The 24826-nt window shown below is 35.7% G+C and overlaps 1 protein-coding gene across 3 annotated transcripts in view; it reads right to left on the reverse strand.

The window, feature by feature from the left end:
• Nucleotides 1–4718: 4718 nt before the first annotated feature.
• Nucleotides 4719–24826, reverse strand: part of LOC131066721 (uncharacterized) — a 151883-nt gene continuing 131775 nt past the window's right edge. For 2 of the 3 annotated variants that reach the window (XM_059219887.1, XM_058001561.2), the window contains one exon: nucleotides 5777–5912. In XM_059219887.1, the coding sequence (XP_059075870.1) occupies nucleotides 5907–5912 (6 nt within the window). In that variant the 3' untranslated portion in view covers nucleotides 5777–5906. Of the gene's footprint in view, nucleotides 5361–5514; nucleotides 5649–5731; nucleotides 5913–24826 lie in introns of those variants that run through there. The other variant, XM_058001554.2, reaches the window with a different exon arrangement.

Below are 24826 nucleotides of genomic sequence, written 5' to 3' on the forward strand. Positions count from 1 at the left end.
TTTTCTTTTACCTTTTTTATACAATTCGTTTACTTAATCTAAGGTATTAATTGAGTGTAAAAAAGAATTTGAATTTGTTCCTTGAGTCCTGGTTTACATTCTACATACTCACTGTTCACACTTATTAATATATAATCATTCCTTTTTAAATGTTACACACCAAATATTTCGAATTTACCATTAACTACAATCTAATATATATCTATTGTTTTTTAATGTTAAATAGTAAGTATTTTTCTTAAACCATTTACTATTCATTAGAATATGCTCATTCATTTTAATTATTAAATGTTTAATATTTTCATTTAAACAAGACTAAATAATAAATTCTTATTAATAATTCATTTTTTATTCAATTGGTCAAATAAATTAATGAAGATTATAATTAATTTATCAAATCGTTTAATCTAGTCAATTAATTAATAAATTTAATTCATTAAATTGAAAATAAAATATTACCCATCAAAATTAAAGAAAATTATTAAATTAATAAAATTTCTTATCGAATCAATTTAACTACATTAACATTTAAATAATTAATTGCTCCATCTACTCAATTATTATAATATAAAAAATACATAATAATTAATCAAAATTGTCCTAATTAATAAGATTCCAAAAATTTAACTTATATAAACTCTTTGCTCGAATTTAGATGTGTTTTACTTAATCCATCGCTTAGTTAACCCATGGAAGTCATTATACCATGTGTTTTATGCATTTTGAATTGGCTCTAGTATGATAGGAAAATTGGTAAATTTGTGTTGACCCTATTTCTAGTTTCTTAATTTGTCAAAAGGAAGAAAGATAAATCCTCTTGACCTCATCTTTGTTTTTTTTAATGACAAAGGACTTCTTTTTTTTAATCATTTTCATCTTTCTCCATCAAAATTCTAAAAAAATTCATTTTCATCTTTCCCCATCAAAACCTTAATTTGACACTTTGATACTAAGGGAGAGGGTATAGAGTGGTGCGGGGTCCAATAGTCGTGATAGTAGTTGGGTACAATTAATCTATTAGTGGAGCACAAAAAGTGTCATGTCAATACTTATTTCAAAAACGATTCCAAGAAATTTTTAAAAGCAACCAATTATGTGATGCCACATTAGTGCACCAATAAACATGACTTAGTGCACAACTATAAGTCTTCCTTCTTTTTGGGACCATCTTGGACACCTTGGCAAAAAAGACATGTAATGTGGCATCATATTTGACCATGTGATCTTAAAACCCATTTTTTATAGTAGAGGTCTTGACAAGTAAGCAACTGTACAAAATGCAAAAAAATTGAAATATTTAAGACATTTTGGGAGGTGTGAAGTTAGGGTGCCCCACCATAGAGTCCTCTCCTTTAGTTATGGTCGATCTATGTTTCATGCATATGTCTATTGTATGGCTTTGTCGATTCACACACGCTTTATCTAGTTTGGTTCATCTTGTTCTCTATTTGGTTGTTTTAACCCTAGTAAAAAAGAATTTTATTATATTTTAGATTAGCCTATTTCTACTTTTAACGTCTTTTTTTATTAGTGGAAAAATACGTTGAATAGGGGCTCTAAAAACCCTACACAACAAGAGACATCCAACACACAATCAAAGAACAAAAAAGTAGCCAAAAAAGGCAGGCTAGCACAAAACAATATCGAAGTTCTTACACACTAAACACAACCAACAACACATACTTTGAACCCAAGCTGCTAACAATACAAACAAGGGTGGTTAACTATGCCACCCCTGGACACTTTCTAATGCTCCAAGCACCCAAAACTTGAGTGTGGGAGGCACAAACATGTTTAGGATGACCATGTTTCTCTTGTGATTGAGTCCTCCATCGATGCATCTTGTTTGTTTCTCTCTTTTGAAGAGGAGTTTTCTCCCATGTGGTTATCTCCTTTTCTCCCTTTGTGAGAGATTACATCTTAATTCATTGCATAGCATTTGTATTGTACATGGGTACCTAAAATAGTTTTGTAGCTGACAACCATCTTGCATTTTGCTCATATTGCATAATAATATTTTCCCTAAGTTGCACTTAAAGGGGGTGTTGGAGTAAATTAATTATTTACTCATTATACTTAAGTTCCACTTAGGTATTTGTTGCTATAATTTGATATTTCCTAAGTACATAGGTATTTGTCCCTCGGTAGTTGGTTATACCTACTCCCTAACCGCCCTCACACCTCATTGGTACTCACATCCTTGCTCTTGCCTTTATAAGGATAGCTATTGTACATTGATATCCATCTCAATACAATCATCTTTCTCGTGTAATATCATATTCTCTTTGTGTGAAGGTTTATAAGTATTTGTGGGCTTGGGTGGAGTAAATACTCCAACATCGTTCTATGGACAATCTTACGCAAAATACCATCCTACAAGTAATCAAATCAAGGGGAGAGGAAAGGGCTATCCTTTGTTGCCCCCAAAGGCAATGAAATAGGAGTTGTCAACTTTGCCGAAGCATCCAAATACATATGATCCCTAGATTCAACCCTTGGCATCAAAGATCTATAAGGTGGAACGCCCAAAGGGACCATGGAAGATAAATCCTTAAAGGTGTCAATGTCCACAAGAATGCAGGCATAAATAGTATGGCCATAGTATACTGTTGTAGCGTCTTCCTATATAAATGATCAAGAGCATCGCCAATAGATTCAAAATAGGACACTTGTCTTAGATTGTTGAATGGAAACTTTAAAGGAAAAAAACAGATATATCTTTTTCATGGCACTTCATCTTACAATTAAACACAAAATATAGGTTATCATACTCCTAATGCCTTGAATTGTTGCAAACATCTTATATATCTACAATTATCCTTTTCCATGGATATCAATGCAAGCAAAAGATGATCTTCCCAACACAACTCTAAAGAGAAGGCCTCCTTTCAAAGGATTGTTAAAGTTCAAAACAAAAAAAATAGCAACATATAATTATTTGGGTAATGTTCACTATCTTATATGAGTTTAGTTAATTATTTGAAACTAAAGTAACTGATTGATAGTGGCTTTTGATTGCTGAGAGCATACGTATCAATGGTGAAAAAATGTTTTTGTTAAAAACCTTCTAAAAAGGAAAAGAGAATTTGTTAAAATTGACTACCATTAATCTTCTCATAGCTCAAATCTGCAAGACTGGGTGAGATGTCTTTTGTGGATTTTAGGCTATAAGAAATGCGAGATCATTGAACGATCTACAACTTGTCCAAATAACATGAAAATGAGACATCACATTACAAACACTACTATTGGGGTGAGTATACACTTGTTATTCAAGAGGAAATGCAAGATTTAGAATTTGATGTCATGTTTATGCTGGATGTGGTAATTACAAGAGGCTTGAGCAAAGAAGTTGCCGTTCAATGCAAGCGGTTATATGTCATCTATGCCTAAGATGAAGGTTGACCCAAAAACATATGTTCGTATAATAGATTATGAATCTAGTTTGGACATGTACTGTGAGATAGGCAACTTGATGAAAAGAACCTCTTATAGATCTTTACAATGAAGAGGCGGAGGGTAAAGCAGAGTTAGGATAATTGGGATGGGTTGTTGCATCTTTAAGTGACTTGTAACTAGAAGAGTGTATCTTTGTTGGGTCACTGGTAGCACCTTATTTCTATGACATGCTTGGTTTGCACCTAGACTGGGGGGAAGATTAGGCCTGTTAGCAACCACATTTGGCTCTCTTCTCTCCCTTCTTCTGTGGCACAAGTTTAGGAGCCTTCTTTTGTGCCTGGTAATCTCCTTTTGTGTTGCAGACAGTTTAGTATCATTAAGACTCGAAAATCCTGTTACAATGTCTTCCTCTATTTCATAAACTTTGCTAGACTCTATATTCACTACTTAAAGGCAAATAAAAGTAGATTTTCTAATTTGAACTGGGTGCTTATGTTGCCATGATTGGGTAAAGGCTGCAGTTGATTTTGTAGATTTATTTTGATGGTTCAACGTTATCCTTATGGATTTACCTGATTAAAACATAAACAAGGCTCTAAATGTTGAAGACATCGAGGAGATCATGCTATTTATGATGGTACAATATGTTAAAACTTTTTATGAACTAAATAAATGTAAAATCAATCAATAATGCCAAAACCCCATTATTAGTATATTAAGAAATACCACAGTATAAAAGATATATATCACGATTCTAAGAATTCAGAATATAATTTTGAGAATTTTCAAAACTAATATGCATCAAATAACACCAAGAAACATGTCACCATAACTCAAATATTTTTCAGTGCTCAATTACTACAAATTCGTTCTTTTTTTTTTAAACTTTATCATCCAAGTCATTGGATACCATATAAAATTTATTAGCCAAAATCATAACCCCATTAGAAAGAACAAAATCTATAGAAGAGCCCCTTAACTTCCCTAAATCGTAAAAAAATAGTTTGCATAAAGGCCAACAATTAACCGTAAATTCTTGCACCTCTTGATTTTTCAAAACAAATCTTTATTCCACCCACTTGGCCTTTAGTCACAGAAAGCACTTAAAATTAGAACGAAAAAGAAAGATCCCCATCAAAACAACACAGAGGGAAAGTCAAAACATTAATTTCAACAGGTAAGAACATGAAAATTATTCAAGATGTTAGATAGCAATGTTTATTTCATATGATTTTCAAAATACATGCTGAAAGTATCACTTGCACTTTAGATTCTTGTGGGTATTAATGCCGAAATCCTCACCATCTTTAAGAGTAAAATGAAAAAAAGAAACATCTGATAATGCCTTAGGTTTGTGATAATGTCTTCAAGGGCCTGCCACTTCAAAAAATATTTGATTGTTTATTGCATCCCTACCCTCTATGAACTAACCAATACTCTTAACGAGTAATGATGTTGAAGCTATCAATTTTTCATCTAAAACAGTTATCCTTACAAACAAGAATTATAAGAGATTATAAAGAGAGGCTTAGGAGTTCCAGTAAACATATCATCCAATATACAGCAGTGACTGCAGGAAGCCAAAGATGAAAGCTCAATCAATGAAACAAAATGAAACCTGACAAAAGGAAAACTTATATTCCTTTGAAATATTATAGAACCAGGATCAAATATTATATTACAAATTTATTTCATCTATCTCTGATGAAGCATGAATTCTTAAGTCCTTTGAGTTGCTCTCTGCATGGGAATTCAGAACACACATCTCAATCTCATTATCATCTTCAGAGTCGAGATTGTCTGCATCTGAATCACTTGAAATGTCTATACTATTATCAAATTCTGTGGAGTTTTTTTCAGCCATGCTGATTGGATCCACTACAGACCTATCTACAGATGGTGTGTTCAAGTTTGTACAAGATGTCGATTCATTATTATCACCACCAGTGGAACAAGATGTTCTGACAAGATAAGAACAAACTTATTAGGTATCTTAGATAGTTGCATAGGATATGATCAGTTAAACAACATTACAGAAAAAGCATCCAACAAATGTTGTAGACAATGATTAAAAGGATCTAAAGTTTGTTCTCATGAAAAACAATTGAAGCTAACCTTATCAATAATTCTGACTGTTGGTCTGGAGAGCAGTTTGCCACATTCAATTCAGCATGACAATCAGTACAATACATTTGCTTGTACCATTTTAACAATGTTCTCACACCAATATTTTGATGGCGGAACCATACCTGTTGAAGAGAAACAGAACTATGATATACAATGTTTAAAAAATTTCATTTTAAAGTCAACAGATAAATGAAGGTAAACTCACATTTGATGTTGGCCTTTTAATTGGAGCAAGGAAAAGTCGGCGTGGCTCACTTTCAATAGGCTTTGGTGGAAGACTCATGAAATATTTATCAAAACAGTTCACTAGATCTTTTTCTCCACAGCATTTTATTTCTCGAAATGAAGTTTTATTTTTGTATTTCATTGCTCGTCTCTCATCATATCTGCACATACATGAATGTTTATAAAAATTTGCATGGGCTCAAATAGGAAATGGTAAAAAGAAAAAGAAGTGAATCCTCAAATTCAAGGAGAAATCTATAATGAGATAACCACTTTAAAAATTGCTAGTTCTAGCATGTAAATGCTTAACATGTTGAATACAAAACAATTCACTCAAGAAAACAGAAACATAAACTAAGCACATAATTATATATATGGTTAAAAAACCTTGGAGTCGGAATATACTAGGCAAGCCAAAATTTTGAATTAGGCTCCCTACAATAATTAGGCACTAAAACTTACATAATTCATGAAATAAAATCAAATGATATGCAAAATACCGACTTCAGAGAACTCATTGGTATCTTTCTAGTAGAGTTTGACCAAACGAGTAAACTGCATATCATGGTGTCGCATATGGTATGATGACTGATCATCTATCATCATCATGTAAATTTACAAATCCATAAAATGTTTTATATTTTTTTCCTCCAACTAAAGCTCCTCAATGGTGGTGCCCTCAAACTCAATAGTGAAGATTCCTTCTTAGGAACAATATCATTCTTAAGTATATCATGATCATTGATCCATACTTACCATCGAAACAAGTTAGAAACTATGGAATAATGCAAATAATTTACTATTCTACTTGGAAATCCAAATGACAGTACTAATATGGAGGAATTAAACAGCTGTTCACAAGAAACAAAGTGCTGAAATGAAAAGAAGCAAAAAAAATCATAGTTACAAAACTCGAAATGGCACAGATTTGGTGATGAAACAAAATTGTTAAATATATAAAATTATAAATTTAAGTGTTGTAAGGTGTACAAAACTCAGAGATTATAATACCCATAGCATCAAAACAATAATCAAAAGTACAACTATGGTTGAAATGAGCTTGAAACACTCAACCTAACATCTATAGCTCTATGGTGGGTCATGTGCTCACATTGGAGATATGTCCTCGATGCTGATGCAACCATGATATTTGCATGTATATTAACAACATCAACATTCAAGGATTCTAATTGTGCTCTCCTATGCCATGGTTATCACCTCTATCTCAGGATCAACTAGATCAACCTACACAAAGTCTAACATCGATCAAACTCCTCTAATAAAATGGAGGATAAATCTGAGTTTTACGAATTGTTTGCAATAAAGAAGAAAATTGTATTGAACATAGACAAGATCATTCAACATTTGCACAAACAATTTATTACGCCTCTTGAAGTGTATGTGCTCATAAATATTTCAATTACACTCACATCTTCAAGCATTGCATGTTTAGCTCAAGACACATGACAATTCTCTAGAGATTTGGCAACTTCACACCAAACATTTTCCACAATGCATATAAAAAGACAAAAAAGAAAAGGAACTCAAAATTTCATTGTTCAACAAAAATGTTAAAAATGTCAAGAATTTAAACATTAAGTAACCTTAATCATATTTTGGCCAGCTGCAATGTTGTTTGAATTGTCTAAAATATATCTCACACAAAGAGATCCCGTTGCACAAATCTAAAAATCTCAATCTCAAAAGTGATCCTTGCTCTAAAGTGAGAATCTACTTCCATCTACTCTATGACCATGTAAAGCTCAGTCAAAATCTCGTTATTGACCATTAAATTTGAGCAAAATTGGAACACTTGATTCAAAACTAATCAGTTACACCTAAGGGCATATCATTAACATAAAAAATTGTTAAAAAACAAAACTTCAAGAATGACCATAATCAACTTTTACCCAGATACAATATTGTTTGAGTTGCCTTAATATATTTCACGCACAGAGGTTGCCTTGCACAACTCTAAAGATCTTAATCTCAAAGATGATGTTTCCTCTAAGCTGGGAATTCGCTTCCATTTTATCTATGACCATGTAGAGCCCACTCAAAACCTTGTCATTGGCCTTAAAATCATGTCCTTAATCTCATCATTAGGGGCTTTGGACCCTACCCTAGTGTTGTGACCTATTTCACAAATCGCCCCATTGCGAATGGGGACCCCCTAGTAGTTTGCTTTTTAGGGTTTTTTGGGTCTTAGCTCTACAATTTCATAAATCCATCTTCTTTGGGAGTTTTTGAGTCAGAGTTTTGAGAAGTCATCCCGAGCCGAGTAGAGAGTTCATGCTCAAAACAGAGTTTGAACATTGTCAAAGTGCTTAGAAGGCCTAAAGGACGAGGATCGCAATTGCTTTGAGTCATTTCTGACAACTTTCTATTTTTAGGCATTTTGCTTTTTTGTTTTTTTTCTATATTTAGAAAGTTTTGTTTTTGGCACTTTTGCCCCAATCCGGGAAGCAACTTTTTTGGCTTGCTTTTTGCTTTTATCTACTTTTTTGAAAGTAGAATTAGGGTTTTGTTCCTTGGGTCATATGATCAGTGCCCATGTACTCAGAATTGAAAAAATTATGTCTTTAAGTGTAAAAAGCAAGGTGAAAACCCTAATCTAGGGTTTTGTTCCAAATGATCTAGGTATGAACATGGCAAGTCAAAGATGGACATGACAGTTTGAATGAAGATGTTTGGAAGAAAAGTGGCATGAAGATGAAAATTTGTCCAAAGGAAGATCAAGTCCGACCAGCCAAGCACATGGAAGAATGGCAGACAGAGGATGAAGTCTGCCCTATCTAGGAAGTGTTAGAAGATAGAAAACATAACTTGAAGTCCGCCCATGGTCAAGGTATAGAAGAGATGGCACAAGCAACACAAACTCCGCCCAGCTATGGAAGATTATCCAAACAAACCTTAAGTTCGCTCAATCAAGAGTAAACATGGCACAATCAATATGAAGTCTGCCTTGGCTGATCAGCATTCAAGTCCACCATGCCTAAGTCAATGCCAAGTCCGATTTGACCAAGATGAAACCATGTCCAAGAGCCTTCCAAGTCCGAGGTGTGGACATCCAATGAAGTTCAAAGTCCGCCAAAGCATAAGGAAGCATGTCCAAACAAGCCTAGACTCCGCCCAACACTTGGAAAGGTATGGCATGAGAAGGTGTAAAGTTCGCTTTGGCACATGAAAGGATGGGCAAGCCAAGCCCCAAGTCCGCCCTAGGCACTTGAAAAGACATGACCATAGACATGGCAAATAAAGCATGAAGTCCGATAAGCATGGCCAAACATATGTTAAACTCTGCCTTGTCTAGTAAAGAGCAAAATCCACTTAGGAAGTATTGGAAGATGGTCCAACAAGACTCTAAGTCCGCCTAGCTTGGAAAAACATGAATTAAAGCAAGGGGTTTTGACATAAGAAAAGCAAAGGGTTTCAGCAAACAAGACATATGGAAAGAGATTAAGCCTAAGAAACAAGGAGAAGGATAAAAGCAAATAAAGCACAAAACAAAACACATCCAATGACCTTCCAAGTCCGCCCATGCACAAACACAAGTTGGCAAAAGACTATTCAACTCCGTCAAGGCATAAAGAAGAACGTCCAAAAGTTCATGAACTCCGCCATGCAAATAAAGCTCCAAGTCCGCCCTGCCTAGGAAAGGTTTGGCATGTCAAAGAGAGAGCAAAGTCCGCCTTGGCTAGACTTTCTTAAAGTCCACCATGACAAGACAAGGTTGGGAGGATAGAAAAGCATATGTCCAATGAGAGCCAAAGTCCGCCTTGACAAGGAGAAGAGATGGCTAGATAATTAGCAAAGTCCACCAAGGTATAAAGGAGAAAAGTAAAGCACACTAAAGTATATGACAAACAAGCTTCCAAGTCCGCCCAAGTAGATGATAGAAAATTAAAACAATGAAGTTAAAGCAAGGAAGATAAAGCCAGTGTGTCGAAAAAGACTCCAAGTCCGCTCATGAAAGAGATGACAAGAATAATATGGCAAAGCCTATACCAAGTCCACCTAAGAAAAGGTTTAGAGGGAAAAGAAAGACATGGCCAAACATTGGCACATAAACATTCAAGCTCGCTCAAGGCCAAGACAAAGATAAACAAGATGTCCAAACTTCTATGAAGATCGCCCACTCTTGGCTAAGCATGATACGAGAAAGAGAGCCAAACATTATGACAAGTTCGCCTAGAAAGCAAGAAATTTTGGACATGGAAGCAAAATTTGCCAAGATGAATAAGACATTAGACCTTCCAAGTTTGCCTAGGCATAAATGGAATATGTGAAGATGCCTAAACAAGATGAAAAAATTGCCCACGATTTGAAGAATAGACATGAAGATAATCAACTTGCCATTGCAGAGAAAAATGGCTAGAGGAAAAACAAATCTGACAAAATAGCACATGAAATCAAGGGTCAATCAAACAAACGGGTTGGAAAAATTAAACTCGACACATAGAATATTATTAAATATTTTCTAACACTTAGAATTATTTTTGAAATGAAAATGTTTTCAACACTTGAATTATTTTCAAAAATTCAAGAATTTTTTGGAATTTGAGAGAAAGATCTAGAAGATTCTTTGCTTTTTTGGCTAAGAAAGAATCCTTGAGAGAAAAATAAAACTTTCCATTTTGGAAAGATTTAAAACATTAGAACACAAAAAAATAATTAAAAAATAAAAATAAATAAAAAAAACATGGAGCTCCTAAAATTAAAATTCTTAACTCTATATTTTCAACCAATCACTTTCAAATTCATTATCAGGTTGGAAGATTGGAGTGCAATTGAGTAGAAGTTTTCTCTCTCTCAGATTTTGTTGAAAATTGATTTTCAAGAAGGAATTTTGAAGAATTTAAAAATTTTCAGGTGTTGGAAGGAAGAAAATAAGTGCTTTTTCTGAGTTTTAGACAGAATTTTCAGAATTTAAGGCAAATTTTCATCAAAATCAGTCAAATAAAACTCCAGAGGTTCAAGAAATTCATATTCTTGACTGATTTCTTCTGTCTAACCGTTTATTTCTCAGAATTTACTGAGTACTTGACCAATTTCATCCACTTTCAATCTGATTTTTCACAGATAATTAGCTTTTTAACAAGCTAAAAGTGAAATTTTCAAGTAAAAAGGTCTAAAATCAGAGTTAAAATCTTCACGTTTTCTGGAAAATAAATTAAATTTTCATGTGTTTTGCAGGTTAAAGGAGTACCTTCTATAAAAGCTCAGATGAAGTTCGCCAGCAAAGGATTCCAGCCGGAATCAAAGATCAAATCCAAGTGGAAGAATGTCACAGATACTGACCTTGGGCATGTGGATTTCGAAGACTTCAAAAAGAGAATGTATGGCCATGATGGATACCTGCCTACACCCATTGCTCGCCAGATCATGAGGAATGGCATCGTCCAAGCAGCTGGATTTCCACCAACTAAAGAATGTGCTAGGCTGATGGTTGAATGTGCTATGCACTATGATACACAAGAAAGAGAGATCATTGCACCTGATGGAAGGGTATTAGCTAATCTTTCAGAGTTAGTCATTTAGGAAGTGTTTGGAATACCAAACTACAATAAAACCTCATATAAAACTAAAGAAGATACCCAAAAGATCTATGATGACCACTCTGAACTCTGTGCGGCAAATATCAAGAAGTCATGGTTGGAAAAGACAAGACCTCCTCAAAAGAAAATGCCAAAGAAGCTGCTACGCCCATACTACAAAGAGGAATATGGTGACTTTATCCTCCTACTGCTGAATAGAGTAATAGGCAGCCCTCAAGGTGCACCATTCGAGACATGGATGAACTACTTTATTGATGAAATCACCTCGAGAGTCAAGATGTTCAATTGGTCCCGCATAATCAGTAACAATCTTCATGAACAATTGACAAATTTAGAAAAGACAGTCCTTCTACATGAGCTCTTACATTGTCTACCTGTTGGCCAAAAATTATAGATATTCCTGACTGATTTGCAAAGGCATAGTTGGCAATGGTGAAAATGAATTCAAATCTAATGATTGTTACCCGCAGCTGCAGCTTAGTGAGAAGAGCCATTTCAAGCGAGTGAATGATGCATACCTGATGTATATCACAAGGACACTACAAGGAGGAACTCATCAAAGGCTATCTCCTGAAGCTAAGAGTTTAATCAGCAAGTATGGATCCTGGTTTATCCAATTTCCGAAATTCAAATACATAAGAGTTCAAGGTTTTGCCGGTCGTCCTTACCGACTTCCGATCTATCCCACCAATAGGATGGTCCTACTATAAGTTCTAAGACAACTGGAGACATATCAAGGCTTCAAAAGAATAAGGCAAAAGGCAGCTATTTCCTTCCCATTCTTTATTGGAAATATGCTAGTCTTGTCCAATGGCACAGACAGCTGAAAGTGCCAGGCTAGAGATGCAATGGAATCCCTTCACATTCTACCAGTCTAGAGCTAACTATGATCCTCACAACAATATTGAAACAATAAATGGAGAGAGATACAGGCATAGAGAGGAATTAGAAGATTTTGGGCAAATGAATTTGACATCAGGAAGAGACTATGGTCAAGACTACCAATAAGATTGATCAGAATAACTAAACTTTTTCGTGTGCCTGATCAACTGGAAGATAATGGAGAATACACTCAGCCACATCTTGACGAGAATACACCTCTTCCGCTTGTCAGATGGTCAGAACCTGAGCATGCAAACTTGGCTACTTTAATGCGGCCAGTTGTGAAGTATTCTCGTTGGTAGGTCAATCAACAAATTCATGGATTAAGATGGAGAAATTTGACCTTGACTTATGACCTGATGGGTAAAGCAGAAGAATGTTCTTCAAATGTAGAAGCATCTCAAAGTGCCAGACCGATTGAAAGTGCTAAAAAGAAAGGAGAAGTAGGAAGCTCTTCAAGAACAAAAGGGACGACAGTTGTAAATGAAGGACCTACTCAGAAGAAACAAAGGATAGAACCATCTCGTTCTACCGCATCAGGGAACATAATTGATACATTGGCTATTGATGAGTCATTGGCAAATATGCAGATTCCTTCCCCAGTTCATGGAGGAAATGTAGAGTCAGTCCATCAAGAAGATGAAGAGCCCCCATCTCCTATAGGCACAAAAATATTGGAGTCAGATAATGAAATGGATATTTTGGGCAATGAATTTCAGGAGGGAATGATTTCCGCTCTTCGAGGCCAAAATATGCCATGTGAAGAGAATGATCAGGAAGTGGAAGGCGTTGAACAACCTACAGTTCCTAATTAGCTGAAGGAAAGATTGAAAGTAAAGATACAAGTAATAGAAGTTCAAGAAGAAGATGATATGGCCGACTTCTTGGCCACATTAGAACAAGTTGTTGTAAAGAAGCCAGCCAAAAGGTTTTCCACCATCCAAAGAGATGAAGCCGGTTGTCGCATGGTGCAGATTGTTGTGCCAAAAATAGACAAGGCAAAAGAAGATATTGCTTCTCAAGAATATACAATCACTACAATCGATTTGGGACCAACTACTAAGAGTCGGGAAGTTGAAGACTTGAATAATTCAGTCGCTTGTTCCATAAACACAAGACTGCACAAAGAAGTAGGAAAGAAAAGGGAATACAAAAGAGAAGTTGAGCGCCTGAGGGAATACATTCAGCACTTGACTAAGCTGCTCAATCAAACCAATCCAGAAGTTCCTCCACTTTTAAATTCACAGGAGATAGTCAGAATTCTGAGGAAGAAGTCGTTACGGCCAGAGAAACCAAAGAATAGATGGCTAATGGAAAAGGAGCAGCAACATTTGCGAACAAATTGAAACTGACATATGGGAAGACTTCCTTCCTGCTCTCCAGAATTGCAAGCATGGCGAAAGCATGGACTGATCTCCAAGACATTCAAGACAGGATTATCCCATGCCTTAGAGTATTGAAGGGCATGCATAAACAGGAACTGATTAACAAAGAGATAATTGCAGCAGGGTCAACCTATGATTTTAGTGCATGGCATTGGACTTTAGTTGCACGCAGTGAAGTCCTAGAGAAGGTAAAGGCAGATAGTGCTAAGGCCGCAGAGCAGATAAAAGAGATTCAAGATAAGATCTTCCTTGTAGCTGCAGATGTGCTCAAGAAAGAAACAATCAAAGAAAGTGATATGCAGTTGGAAAGCATAAAGCTCAGAATTCAGGAGATTTTCTTCCCCATCACAATAGTAGTCCTGATACACAATTTGGCTAAGGCATCAGAATTCTTGTCTATCCAAGATGCCTTCCAGAAACAGGATTTGGAGTGGGAGATTGCTTTTGCTGCTTGCGCAGATGGTTTGGACGGGTGGGAATATAGGATCAACATGTTGCCACATGTCACCATGGAAGAGGTCGACTCAATTGTGTCCAGATTCATTGAACACGCTGTTGCCCATGAGGATAAGGATGCACCTTCTTAGGGAGATGGCTAACTACGCCACTTGTCCAGCATGCATTTGGCTCTAGTTTTATTTTTGGGAAACCCTAATTAGGGTTGTGTTGTTTTAAACTTGACCATTGATCTTAGATTGATCTCGGCCATTCATTCATTTTTCAGAACTCTATATAAACTCTCATTCTCTCATTTCATTGTTGTTGTGGAGAGATTTATGAAATTGTTGGTTAGAGCTACTTGAATAATAAAAAGTTTATTTGTAGTATTGCTTTGAAGTTGTTAGATGAATGAAGGATTGATAGTTTAGATTGGTGAAACTTTTGTTCATACTTTCTTTAGATAGATGATTTTTGTTCAATGTGTAAAGTTAGCCTGAGCTTTTGATGTGGATGCTTAACTTCTACTTTGAGTAATATCGTTCAATTGTTGGTATTATTCATAAGTATAAAAATCTTGAGCACAACCTTAGAAGATTGCACTTGCTTTGCGTAGTTGTCCAAGAGTGGCGAAACAAAGTGTTGTTATTGGTTTCACCCAATCTTTACTGTCTCTTGAGTTCATAAGAATAGCTTAGAAGTAGCATAAACTTCTGAACCCCTATCTTTTTATCCTTTTTTTTAAGAAGTCCAAAATTTGAAAAAAAAAAAAAAAAAGAGAGAGCATTCATTGCCACATTAGTCTAAGTCCTAGCTTGTGAATGATATTTGTCAAGCGTAAGTCCCCTCTGTATTTCAGCACACACTACCAAGGAAGCTATCCACATAAAGTCGTTCGTTCGCACACATATACCTTGGAGTCGCCTTGTGGTCTTTCTCGCAATCTTGGCACTAGTGATTTTGTTCAGGAGAGGATAGAGTATCCTTGGATATTTTATTCTAATGTTAGGTGAATGATAAAACGTACACCAACACCTAGCAACAACATCAACTATATTTTATCAATAAAGAGACCTCCAACAAATAAAATTAATAAAGGTATTCAAAAATTTAGAATCTAAATTTAGAGCACTCTTAAATTTTAAAATTCAAGCTATGTTGTCAAGTACGCCTTCACCAAATCCCAGTACCATACCGAACTGGTCTAGGTACAAATCTTACGACAAGAGTAGCTTGAGTTCAATCAAGATCTCGACAAGGCACATCAGGTTTCATATAGGTCCTCAAAGCAAACCGACCCAATGGCCCCCCAAATTAAAAAATAATTTTTAAAAAATATTTTTATAAACACAATAGATGTGAAATACCTAATTTCACCCTCAATTGATAATATTGGGAAATGGCATGCACCATTAGGGTCTCCACTCATAGACCGCCACTAGTTATTGGAATCTCTTGTCACATAAAAAATTTGATTACAATGAGGGGGTTACAAGGAATTGGGATCTAATTCTTGAATGTGTTGATTTTGACATTATTGCCACAGAACACATCAAAATCCTCTTTAGATGAGGCAACTTCTACAAATGGCATGGTTAGTGGAAGTGACATTATAACTCATTGTGGTTCAAATGAATTGAATCAATGTCGACCATTGATGCTCTTAATGAAGAGAAATATGAAGATTATTGAATATTGATTGTAATTTTCATTGTGTATTGACATCTGACAAGACACTGAATTATGAATTTAAGTCTTCTTTTTTTTGCAAATTATGAGGTATTTAAATGTTTTGTTTATTGGTAATCATGAGTATCCCTATTTTTATATTTTATAATTTTACAATTTTTAATATATATATATATATGTATATGTATACCAAAATTGACAACTTAGAATTCAAGAGACAAAGGAATCCAAAAAAAAAGAACTAATTACCAAGCCACATAAAATAGAATAGAAAAACGGAACCAAAAGTAAACAACTACACTCCTCATTATTTGATGTCTCTATTCCAATGCTCTCAAGCAATGGTTGGGAACCTAGAGTAGTGTCGTACAATACACAAATCCAATATTGATGGACTCTACGCCCAACACTACCACTAGTGCTCTAACTCAAAACCCCCATTCACCCATTTTTAAAACAACAAAAAGGAAGCATTCTAAAGAAAATTAGGACAATTTTTTAGGGGATTTGAAGATCAGTTTTTTGGAATTTCAAATTTGCATCAATTATTTTTTTTCTTTTTCTTTCAGGCATAGAAATTTCTAAATCATTTCTAGTTTTTTAAGCATGTAAAATTTACATATTTATTGCATTGAAGTAATTTAATTTAAGTAAATTTGTTTGTCAATTAAATTTAAATGGTTTACATTGACTTTTTTCAAATTTTTATATTTTTTGAATATAGGATTTACTTTTTAGGGTTAAAAATGTTATTTTTGTCAAATTTGCTAATTCAATTATCATATTACATTTAAATTTTTCAAATGCATTTAAATTTTGCATGATTTTATATAGAATTTGTGTTCAAATTGCTACATTTTCTTAAAAACATTTTTGCTTATCAATATTACAAGTTAATATACAATCACATTGGTACTTGACTTTGCATCAAGTGGAAACCATCTCTTTGGAATAAAACCCCCTCAAAGTCATGCCCCACTTAACAATATATTCTAAAGGGACTACTAGCAAAGACTATGATTTGTACCTACTACTCAAAGAAGCTTAGTGGAGACATCAATCACCTCAAATACCATCTTGCAAACATTCTTATTCACAATTCCAAGTTGTGTCTAGCAGTTCCAAAAGAGGTGAAATGAGAAATGATGGCACATCTTGCATCACCGAATGAAAATAAATTTGGAAGTTAGGGCACAAGAAGCCATTGCTCCTAATTTGCCAACAGAATCCAATGTAGATACAATAGGCATTGTGGGCTCTAGCCACGGTCTTGTTGGTGTAAGTTTTATCATTCACCAAACATTAGAATAAAATGTGAAGGACACTCTACCCTCTCTTGAACAAAATCACTATGTGTGCTAAGATTGCAAAAAAAGACCACACAGCGACTCCAAGGTTTATATGTGCGAACAGGCGACTTTATGTTGGATAGCTTTCTTGGTTATGTATGTTGAAATACAAGGGGGACTTACGCTTGGCTTGTTCAATTTACAATGAAGGTCTAGACAATGAAGCTCTATCATTTGGGACTTGGATCGTGGACTTGAAGAAAACTAAAAAGGAGATAAGGGTTTAGAAGTTCTAATCTATTCCTAAGAATTCAAGAGAAGACATTGACTCGGTGAAACCAATAACACTACTTTGCTTCGCCACGCTAGGACAACTACACAAAGTGGGTGCAATCTTCAAGGGATGCGCTTATGATTTTCATCCACAAAGTAAACTTAGACTAACTTTACACAATGAACAAAAATCATCTGTTCATCAAAAGTATGAATGGAAGATTCACCATAAATCAATACTTATCAAATCTTGCATTCGTCTAACATACATGAAATAAAATCTAAACTATGATGAGGGATAAGAACCATGTAAGCTCCAAAATAATAGAAGTAATCACCATCAATTTGAACAATGCATCACTTATTACTTTGGCAATCATAAACAACAATTTGCTTATCTTAACATGTTTTGCAACATGCTCCCATGATTTACAAATGAGGGGCGAGCTCAATTTATAGGCTCCCCAATTACAATTCAATGGCCAAGATTGATCTCAAATCAACGGTCGAGATTACAAAATAAAACCCTAATTAGGGTTTGCTACAACTAACTACCCCTCGACCAATGAGAAAATTACATTTGAGGACAATTGTCCTTCTTGCTAAATATAAACCAATAATAAAATAGAAGGTTGTTGCATTGTGAAGTATGCCTTCTAGAAGCTTCTGGATAAGTCGGGTTCATTGAACTTCGACATGTTGACTTGGAACAATCTGATTGTTGAATGTCCTCCCTGAATTCTCCAATTTGTGTCGAGAAATTGTATGGAAATTTGTTTGGAATACTCTTGTTGCCACCATCTGATTCTGATTGGGAGTTTGTCTTTAATTCTTCAGGAGATGAAATCCTTCAAGATGTTGCCCTGATTGCTTCAATAGGTCTGGGATTGTAAATGAAATCCTCCAAGAAGTCTGAAATTTCTTTCTATATTTTTGCCAAGTCTGGAGACTTTTCTTTCTTGATGCCTTGAAATTCTTTCATGTGCCCTGAATTTGGAGAAGAAATCCCCTATGCCTTTGCCACAATGGAGGAATTTGGAATTTTCTCTGCGAAGTTTTTCCCACCCATAGCCAAATTTTGGCTATTCAATTTCATTTTGTGACACCTTCATGTGAACCTTCCAACACCTAGCCGAGATTTTGGCAATCTCTATGCTCGGACGAACTTTGCCTGTGGATTTGCCTTCAATTCTAAATTTGGCTTGTGCTAAGTAGGACAAACTCCGCTCGTGGACAAGGATTTTATTCATTTCCTCTTTACTTTTCCTCTTTATTCTTCTTCTTTCTTCCTGTTTTCTTTCCAACACTTAGTCAAAATTTGATTCTTTTGTTGTGGAAAATTCCACACAGCCATTTTTTATTTTATTTTTTTCTCCTGGCAAATTCCAGCACTTGGGTCGGACTTTGGAAATTTCTTTCCTTCCTTGGGTAGGTGAATGTGTTGGCAAAGAGTCTTTAGAAATCTCTGTGTTCAAAAATTTTCACGTGTTGAATATTTTTGAATATTTCTCTCTGTGTTGAATTTATTTTCCCTTTGAAAATAATTCTAAGTGTTGGAAAAAATATAAAAAAATATTTTAGGTGTCGAACTTTATTTTCCAACCCTTTCAATCTTGATTGATCTTTCAATGGTGGATCTCATGCTTCTTGTCCAATTTGTCTGTTCCTCTAGCCATTTTCCTCTTTCATGGCGAATTTGGTCTCTTGCTAGGCCGAATTGGTTATCTTGCCATCATTTTCTAGTCATGGCGGACTTTGCACATGTTTGGACATACTAACTTTGTGCCATTTTACCTTGCTACCTTCAATTTCCCCTAGGCGAACTTTGTAGATGTCTGGTCATGTGTAGGTTGATTGGCCAACTTCTCTAGGTGCTGGGCGGACTTTAACCTCTTCAAGCCATCTTTTCCTTCTCTTTGGCGAACTTGATCATCTTTGTGTCTATGCCAAACTTCATAGTCTTCCAACCATAGGAGAACCTCATGAATATTTGGACACCTTCCTTAGTTGGGTGGACTTTAGGCTTGTCTCGCCATTCAACCTTACTCTCTCTCGTTGGGTGGGGCAGACTTGACAAGTGTTTGGACATTTTTCTTGACTCTTTCCTTGGCGGACTTTATCATAGCTTTGCCAAGCTTGGAGCAGACTTTGCAGATGCCTTGCCACTTTCTTACATAGCTGGGCAGACTTTGGATTGGCCATTTCTTGAGCGAAATTCATGATAGATTGGACATTTTCAACTTTTCTTTCAATCCACCAACCCTTTAGCCAATTTTTCCTTCATCTTCCTTGGGCGGATTTGCTTCTTGCTTAGGGAATTTCCTTGACACAACCAAATTTTGAATTTTATTCTCCAAGGTATCAACACTTGGCTAATTTTCAGAATTTTTTCCTTGGCAAACTTCAACTTGTGTCAAATGTTGTGCAACTTGGTTGGGCAGACTTCACAGCTAATTGGACATGTCCAAACCTTGGGCGAGAATTTTGGCAGGCTCTTCGGACGTGTCCAAACCTTGGGCGATAATTTTGGGCGAAGTGGATGGATGCTTTTCTAGGGTGGACTTGACATTGGTCTGGCCATGTGCCATGTTTGAACCTTTCCATCTCTGCCATCCTCAAGTTTGATTTGCCATGTTGCCTATTCGGATCTTCTAGAACAAACCCTAGCCTGGAGATTTTACCCTACTTTTTACACTTGGAGACATAATTTTTTGATTTTGAAGACATAGGCATTGATGCCATGACCTGAGGGACCCAACCCTAGGTCTACTTTCAAAAAAGTAGAAAAAAGCAAAAAGTAAAAAAGCAAAAGCAAGCCAAAAAACTACTTCTCGGATTGGTCCCAAAGTGCCAAAAATAAAAATAAAAAGCAGAAAAAGCAAAAAAGCAGAATTCCTTAGAAATAGGAAGGTGTCAGAATTGACCCTAAGCAATTGCGATTTTCGTCCTCCGAGCCTTCTAAGCACTTTGATGACATCTAGACACTGTTCTGAGCATAAATTCTCCATTCGCCTTGGGATGACTCTCGGAAAAACTCTAACTCCTCATTGCAAAAAGATTGGACTTAGCAGTTGCGACGCCATGGCAAAACCCTAAAAAGCAAAAACAGGGGGGTCCCCATTTGCAATGGGGCGATGTGTGAAAAGGTCACAACAGGTCCCCACAAATGCGGCACATCCATCTCATCTAGCTCTAGTAGAGCTCATCTACAAGGGTTTTGTGCCTAGAAATGTACAAGGAGAACAACCTTCATCGGAAGCTATAGGGTGGAACAAGGAGGCACACAAAGAAGCAGATAAGACATGCAAATTTTTATTATTACAACCTTCCCTTCAATGTAGCAAGTATTGGGACAATTTGGTGACAACATTGACAATTGTAGGGAAAGGGTACAAGGCACCATCTCCAAGAAAATTTAGTGATAGGTTGCTCCGAGATATTATTGTAAATGAAAAAATTGTGGAAGATCAGTTGTTGGAAGCTAAGTTGTTGGTTCCAGTATATATATGTATATATGTGTGTGTGTGTGTGTGTGTGTGTGTGTGCAAAATAATTAAAAAATATATGGAATTGTAAATACATTTGATAGTATGATACTTCATCATTGGTTATTGGTAGTGATAAAGAAAAGTGTCAATTTATAGTTAAAATTTTCAATATTATGTCATATATCATATATCATATATGTCTAGGAATTCAAATGAAAATCATTACAATGACAACAATTGAAATAAATAAAATAAAGTATTTGTATAATTGTCTTCAATCTTCATTAAAGGAATCTAGATCAAGCTCATCATTTGGTTCAACATCATTTGAACCACAAGCAAATGGAGTGCCACTCCCACTAGGTACATCATGTGTAAATGTCTCATCATCTTCCTTGTATTGGTCTCAAAGAGCACAAATAATATGATCTTGTCCTAAGATAAACCAGCCAAACTCTTTCCTAACATTATCCACCAATTTTGGATCTAAGAAGATTCTTAAAAATGCTAACTTGTAACAATTAGCAATTTCACTATCTCTATATTGTGCAATTCTCTCTAGCAAAGAAAGTATCTATGTACTATAGTATTTGGGGGTTAATCCATATGCAAGAAGATGCAATGACATGTTCATCTTGTTCCAATAGAGATGAATGATTTTTTCCACCTAAAAAAAATGTTTCTTTTGGGTCATTCTCTTTTTGTGCTATTATGACTTTTAGTTACTCTACCACTGAGTCAATGCCATCATATATTTCCCCCAAACATGGCCCATTTGTATCAGCAAACTTGATCATACTCATGATAGGCTCAATGAAACTCAAGACAGTCCACATGAGCCCACTAATTGTCATCTAGGATCAATGACTTGACCTTTTGGGCCCTCTTTGTATTTGATTGCTTCCAAATACACCATTGGTGGCTAATAACCATGGCGCCCAATGCCTTTCGCACCTTCACAAGTCACCTCAAAATGATCATGTGTGATGCGAATCAGGTCTCATCAACTTAATGTTGAGTTAATAATACATTAAATTATAAACATGGCATAAATTAAATTTAAAAATAAATTAAATAATTAAATTAAATTCACCTTCAACAATACCGAATTTGAGAAAGTCTTGAAGATGCCTTGTGACATATGATGATTCGTCGCAAACATTTGGATCTCTTCACACTCAGTGTATATAGCTTTCACCCACTCTATTTGAGTGCCAATTGCTTGCATCGCCAAGTTAAGGGAGTGTACAGTACACGATGTCCAAAAAATGTGTATACCTTTCTTCAACTCAAAGCACCTATAGCCTTTCAATTTTTTGCATTGTCCGTAATGACCATTTTTAGGACCCATGTAATATGCACCCTACTTATTTTTTGTGATTTTCAGGAACAATATTCTGCTACAGCCAAATAGAAACTAACAAATGCACACATATACTGACCAAACTGCCTTTTTAGAGGTTATTCAATGGCAAACATGATAAATACATCAAATAGAACAATATACTCCAATACCACATGAGTTAGTCACAATATTTTCACTCAACCATAAAACTCAGGCTGCAATACAAGTTTCATGTCCAATACAATTTATAATGTGTATATAGGCTGTTTTGCATCCAGAATTACATAAACAGCAGATATATTCAAAATAAATACATTATATTGATCTCCTAGATGATGTATTACATAAATCAACACTTTTCCCACATGCCCATAAGCTGCTTTTTGCTACAGGTCTGAAAATGACTCTGGAGCACAAACTGGAGACTTGAAAATATGGTCATGACTCTTTCAACTCATTTATCCACTCAGCTAACCTTAGCCAAGTGATTGTCCAACCTGGCACCTTAGAACAAGCAGAAATACCCTCAAAACCCTAGGCGTTTGGCTTCCTAGGTTCCTGTTGACGTGTATTTTGTACACTATCAAACACAGAACAAAATACCTAAGGGTACCTTATCCTCTCTTGAATAAAGCCTCTGATTGCTGAAGATATCGCGAAAAAGGATCAATCAGGATGACTCCAAGGTTCTTGTATGTAGGGTCTCTACGTGTGGATAAGCTCTCTGTGGTATGATGTGATTTGTTGGAATCACAAGGGGACTTACATTTGATGCCTGAACTTCTGATTTGCTTTGAATATTGCTGGACACAGGATTTTACTAACTTTGACTTGAAAAAAAGGAAAAAAGAGGAGGGTGAGGAAAGAATCTAATCCTAATACTAAGGAATGTAGGAGCAATGATTGATCTTTGATGAAATTCTAACTAGGTCTTGTTTTGACATCGCAGGACCATCTCCACAAGGCTAGTGCGATCTTCGAAGGAAAGTTTTATGATGTTCAAATCATCACTGCAGGCATAGACACCATCAGGTTGATGCATATCACTGAAGAAGCGACAATTGAAGTTAAGCTTAAGCTGAATGATTCCAGTTGACTACACAAGGCAAGTTTGCAATCAACAAACTGCTAGTAGTATGGATATACGAATTCCATCATCAATCAAGCACATTTCTTCCACTCATCTAATAACATGAAATCAAATATGAGAAGTATAAAGACCATGCAAATTGTTGAATCGACCCATAAATTTCACCATTTCTTCAATGAAGTTACAAGTCTTTTACAACAACATCTTGGCAACAATCTTTGCCTTCTCTCTCTACTCTACTCTAATTGCTTCCAACTATTCTCTAACTATCCTAACTATTTTCAACTCTCTAACTATTGCTAATTCCCTTTACAAAATGAAATGCCAGTGCTTATATAGTGCCCACAATACAATTCGATGGCTAAGATCAATTTGAGATCAATGGCCAGGATTCAATAATAAAAACCCTAATTAGGGTTTGTTACAACCATTACATAACATTTAATGCTTGACCAATGATAAAATTGTATTGCTTGGACACATGTCCTCTCTAGAAAATTCCACCAATGGATAGCTAGGGTAGGTACATCGGAGTTTGTGCCAACTTCCATGAGTTAGGTACATTGAATCTGGAAATGCTGAGGTGGACCACACTGATTGGAGAAGTGATGACTAGGATGCCACTTCGTCTGACACTTGTAACTTGGTAGATATTCAACTTGATGTTGTTGAGAAGCTAACTTTAATTAATTCATCTGGTACTATTTGCTTCTTCAACGAACCCTTGTTCTAACTTCTTGTGTCCTTGATGTGCAGGATGATTGATGTACCTCGCCTTGGAATACTGGATTGGAAGAGGTCGCCCTTATCCTGATGATGCTGGATCGAAGAAGGCCGTCCTTGTCGATGCTAGGCTGGAGGAGGTCGCCCTTGTCCTTGCTTGATGGTCCTTGATCTGGCTTGATTTTCCTTGAGGAGAGTCTTCCGACTTGTAGATCTTTCGAGCTTGGAGTCGCCATCTTGATACCTACACAACATTTCATAATAAGTAATAGATTTTGCAATGTATAAACATAGACTAGATTAAAGATTGAATTTAGGAAACTTCATGATAAGTCTTCGAGTTATCATTTCCTAAATACGATTGAGCTACTGGAAATTCAAAATTTCAAAATTCAAAATTCAAGATTAAGGCTAGGACGACTTTTGAAATTCAAAAATAAGAACAAAGAGGACTTCGCCATACCTCACTTGAGAGCTAACTTAACAAAAGATGCTAAAACTATGAAATTCGCCTAGGCAAAAACGAAGATTGAAGTATTCAACGTGATCCTCCTCTAGCAAAGGCGCCTTTCTTGTCAACTCCACCAACTTTGGGGTCTTCCAATGCCTTGAGGGCAAATGCGCTCCACTTGAACACAATTCGCACTCCTCTTGATGAGATTTCGCACTCCTCCTTGTCTTCCAAATCGCATGCAAATGATGATTTAAAATGCCATATCACACCCCCTTTATATAAGCGCTTACCTCTTCAATCCCCCATAGGCCGACTTTTGAAAATAGGCAAATAAAAAATAAATTTCAAATAAAAAATGGAGGCCGACTTTGTAAAATATAGAAAATAAAACCCAAGCGCTCCAATTTTATTTAGATTAATTGATTAAAATGCCTTTATAATTAATTATTTCGATTTTTAAA

The sequence above is a fragment of the Cryptomeria japonica genome, chromosome 4, assembly GCF_030272615.1.
Source record: "Cryptomeria japonica chromosome 4, Sugi_1.0, whole genome shotgun sequence".
Classification (NCBI taxonomy): domain Eukaryota; kingdom Viridiplantae; phylum Streptophyta; class Pinopsida; order Cupressales; family Cupressaceae; genus Cryptomeria; species Cryptomeria japonica.